The 3,680-nt window shown below is 31.8% G+C and overlaps 1 protein-coding gene across 1 annotated transcript in view; it reads right to left on the bottom strand.

The window, feature by feature from the left end:
- Positions 1-980: 980 nt before the first annotated feature.
- The window catches only part of LOC108724289 (cytochrome P450 4c3), a 25,192-nt gene continuing 22,492 nt past the window's right edge, over positions 981-3,680 (bottom strand). The window contains exons 5-9 of the mRNA XM_018450599.1: positions 3,511-3,580; positions 3,282-3,408; positions 2,577-2,813; positions 2,150-2,309; positions 981-1,395 (exon numbers count right to left, since the gene is read on the bottom strand). Coding sequence (XP_018306101.1) covers positions 1,061-1,395; positions 2,150-2,309; positions 2,577-2,813; positions 3,282-3,408; positions 3,511-3,580 — 929 coding nt within the window. The 3' untranslated portion in view covers positions 981-1,060. The remainder of the gene's footprint in view (positions 1,396-2,149; positions 2,310-2,576; positions 2,814-3,281; positions 3,409-3,510; positions 3,581-3,680) is intronic.

The raw sequence follows: 3,680 nt of genomic DNA on the forward strand, positions 1-3,680 counted from the left end.
ATTAACAGGAACGTCGCTTATATTTTGTTAATTTTATCTTTAGTATATATCTTTAGTACATTTAATATATTTTAGTATATCTTTAGTATATATTTAGTATATTTAATATATTTTAGCTTTAGTATACATATATTTGATATAAAAAAGTCTTCTGGGCGTATAGGAAGTTTCTATATTGGCTCAACAAAGTACATCATCACCAGCTTCTACAAACAGAAGTGGCATTCAATTATTTTACGCTCGTGCACAACGTTCTTTGAATCAATAAAGATGGCCGATAGTAAAGTAATTTTAATTATTCTTGTCTGGGGAGACAAGACTTCAATTAATGAATAATTAAAATTACTTACTCTGGGGAGACAAGACTTCAATTAATGAATAATTAAAATTACAAATTTTGTTTTTTCCTTAGATTTATCATTATCAGCCGTCTTTGTTGATTCAAAGAACGATGTGCACGAGTGTATAATAATTAAATACTTGACTGTACGAGAGTCTCGTAGATATGCTGGAACGCTCATCGTGTTGAGTCAGTATAGAAACTTCCTACGCTCCGAGGAAGCAATCCACTGGATCTTACAAGGGAAGTTTCACAACTGTCCGGAACCGATTTGATTCTCCATGAAATATGTTATTAAAAACGAAAATCTAAGAGATACGTATTTTTTTATACGTGCCCTAACTCATGTTTAAGGGGTGAAACACCCCTTTGAAAAAAAAAACGGTATTTTTCTTTCGAGGCGAATATCATCGGAAGTATAAAAGATAGAAAAAATTTTTTAAACAAAAGTTGTACGGTTTCAAGAGTACTTCAATGTTGTGAAGAAAAAAATTTTTTTTAATTTTTTTGTTTAACAATTGTTAACACAAAAATTAAAAAAAAATTTTTTTTCTTCACAATATTAAAGTATTCTTGAAACCGTACTTTTGTTTAAAAAATTTTTTTCTATCTTTCTATCTAGAAAATCAAATCGGTTCCGAACAGTTGTAAAACTTCCCTTGATCCTGTTTGCTGAATCGTAGTCAGAAATCCATTTTAGGACATAGAAAAAGAAGAATGTTAACGCGGTGTGATTTTAAGACGAAGTCCGTTTGCGTTGACCAACACTAATTCGGATATAAAACGCAATTGGTCCTCTTTATCGAGAGCTTCCACACGGAATGCTTTCAGCAGTGATAAGATGGCTACTTTAACTACTAATGTGGCAAATTTCCAGCCGATGCAATTGCGCGAGCCAGCGCTAAAGGGTATAAAAGCGTAAGGAGGTAATTTGGGACTACCGGGCAAGAATCGCTCCGGACGATAAATGTGCGGCTCTGGGAAATAACGATCGTCACGATGTAGTAAATAGGAGTTGATGAGAACTGTCGAACCAGGTGGAATTTGATTGCCCACTAAAAACAGATAAAAGACATTTCATGTAAATAAGACTTTTTTATGTGCATTACGCGATTGTTGATTAGATAATAGCTATTCATCGCATTTTAAAGTTATTTGTTCTAACAATTACTTGATAAAATACTCGATACAACGCTCTATTAATATTGATCCATGTGATAATCAATAATTGTAATAATTTTGATATAATATTGATTAATATAAAATGGTATAATTGATATTTGGAATATTTTGGAAATTGAAGATATGCGAGTGTTTAGACTAAACTCAGTAAATGTTCATTACGCGAATTATTTTACATCGGCATATTATATTCAGACTCATATAACTCATATTATCAAACATGTGTGCTTGTTATCGATTTACTTTCAACGATTATTTCCGTCGACAATTATTCTGTTCAAACCGCGCTTGTTACCGGTACCGACACTGTCAGAATTCATGATAGTGTTCTACCGATCAGCTGTTTACTTCGTGTCACACGATATATACATTCGCAACCTTTCCTTTGTTCTCGCGAAGCGAAGGATATCTCTCGATACGTGTGTATACCTATCGCTTAACGATCAAGTTCAGTTGACTTCGAATAAAGCTCAGCAGCACATCTCATTGTACATCGCTTTAATTCTCTATTCTTTTCGACACCTTCTGACTTCTCGTGATTGTTCGCGTATAATTCCGACATCACCAGCGGACCTGGTTTCCGGTACCACTTTTCTTTCGCAATACTCACAACAGTGAGGTACTTACTTATTTCAATTGGTTTGTAAATTTGCCTTGCTATAAGCGGGGTCACAGGATATAATCTCCACTGTTCCTTAATGCAGGCTTCCAACCATGTTAATTTTTGTATATTCTCCAATGTAATTTCATCCGTGTCCAGCACATTGTATTCCTCTAAAATTTTTTCCTAAAAATAAAACAAGAAAGCGCTACAGTTAAATTAATGTTAAAAATAGAAAAAGATAACATTTTCAATTAGATCTTCTGCATCTTTTTAATTAATTTTATAATTTAAGAAATATATCTAATTCGGACGAAATGTTAAAATATAATTTTCTTAAGGTTGTTAAAAATTATATCAGAGACATATATATCAAATGCCCTATTTATTAGATTTTATCGTGTATTAGAATTAAACATAGCATTGATAATACAATATAGAAAGGAATAATACCTGATATTCAGGGTGTCGTCCTAGCGCATAAAGTGTCCATGATATGGTGGTGGCCAATGTATCGTGTCCAGCATACATAAAAGTATTTACTTCTTCACAAATGTCTTCGTCCGAAAGGACAGTGCCATTTTGTGATATTTGCAATAATAAATCCAGCAGGGCCTGTCTCTTCTTCGATGATTTGTTGGAGTTGTTATCGCTGTTGAGTTTCCATTCGGCTTTTCTTTTTACGATTACCTGAAGATTAGATTGTTCTAAATATTATCGCGTATTATTTGCAAGTAAAATATTGAGAATGGAGAAATATTATAAGTCAGTTTTCTTACTATTCTTTCTTACTATTCTGATCTAAAACATGTGTTTGAAAAAGTCCAAGATTGAATTCACTATAGAAGGAAATTAAAATACAATGATTTTCTTTGTATAATGTACGAGTACAATGAAATGAGAGCAACTGCACTGAAGAAAAGAGGTATTTATCTTTTTTTTTTTCCATTCACGAACATGCGAGTCTAAATTTGAAACGAAAATTGACCTGAACTGAAATTTTAGTGATTAATCTTGTACACAAAATAGGTAGTAATGAGATAGCGTTAATCTTTGTTATTTGTGGCAATAATGTTACTCGAGATCTCTCAAAAAACTGGAGCAGCTGTTGAAGATAAGTCGAAGGCTTTAACTATCTATGTTTAGAATAATGATTACCTTGTTGACAAAGTCCTGTATGATTTGAATTGAACGGTCGTGTTCTTTACCCGTCTTAGTTAACTTGAAAATTGAATCTAATGATAACCATACATTTGTGAAGCGCATCTGCACAATAGATGCAATTCTAAAAATTAGAAATAGATATTTTAAAAAAATAGGATTCGATATGTACATTGTATAAAAAAACCTGAATACAGAAGCATTAAAAAAATCAAATTTAACTTACTTATCTACAGCCTCGACGTAATCGACTTTGCAGTTCTTTTGTGAATTAAGTTTGTAACCCATTGCAGTATCTGTAATAAAATTGGTAAAATTAAATTAACTGTTAAAAATAATTAGTTATTATTATTAATTAAATTATTAAAATTAAGTTTAGATAAAAAAATTTTGTAA

This window comes from Mycetomoellerius zeteki, unplaced genomic scaffold (genome assembly GCF_001594055.1).
Source record: "Mycetomoellerius zeteki isolate Tzet28-1 unplaced genomic scaffold, Tzet1.0 scaffold288, whole genome shotgun sequence".
In the NCBI taxonomy this organism is placed as follows: Eukaryota; Metazoa; Arthropoda; class Insecta; order Hymenoptera; family Formicidae; genus Mycetomoellerius; species Mycetomoellerius zeteki.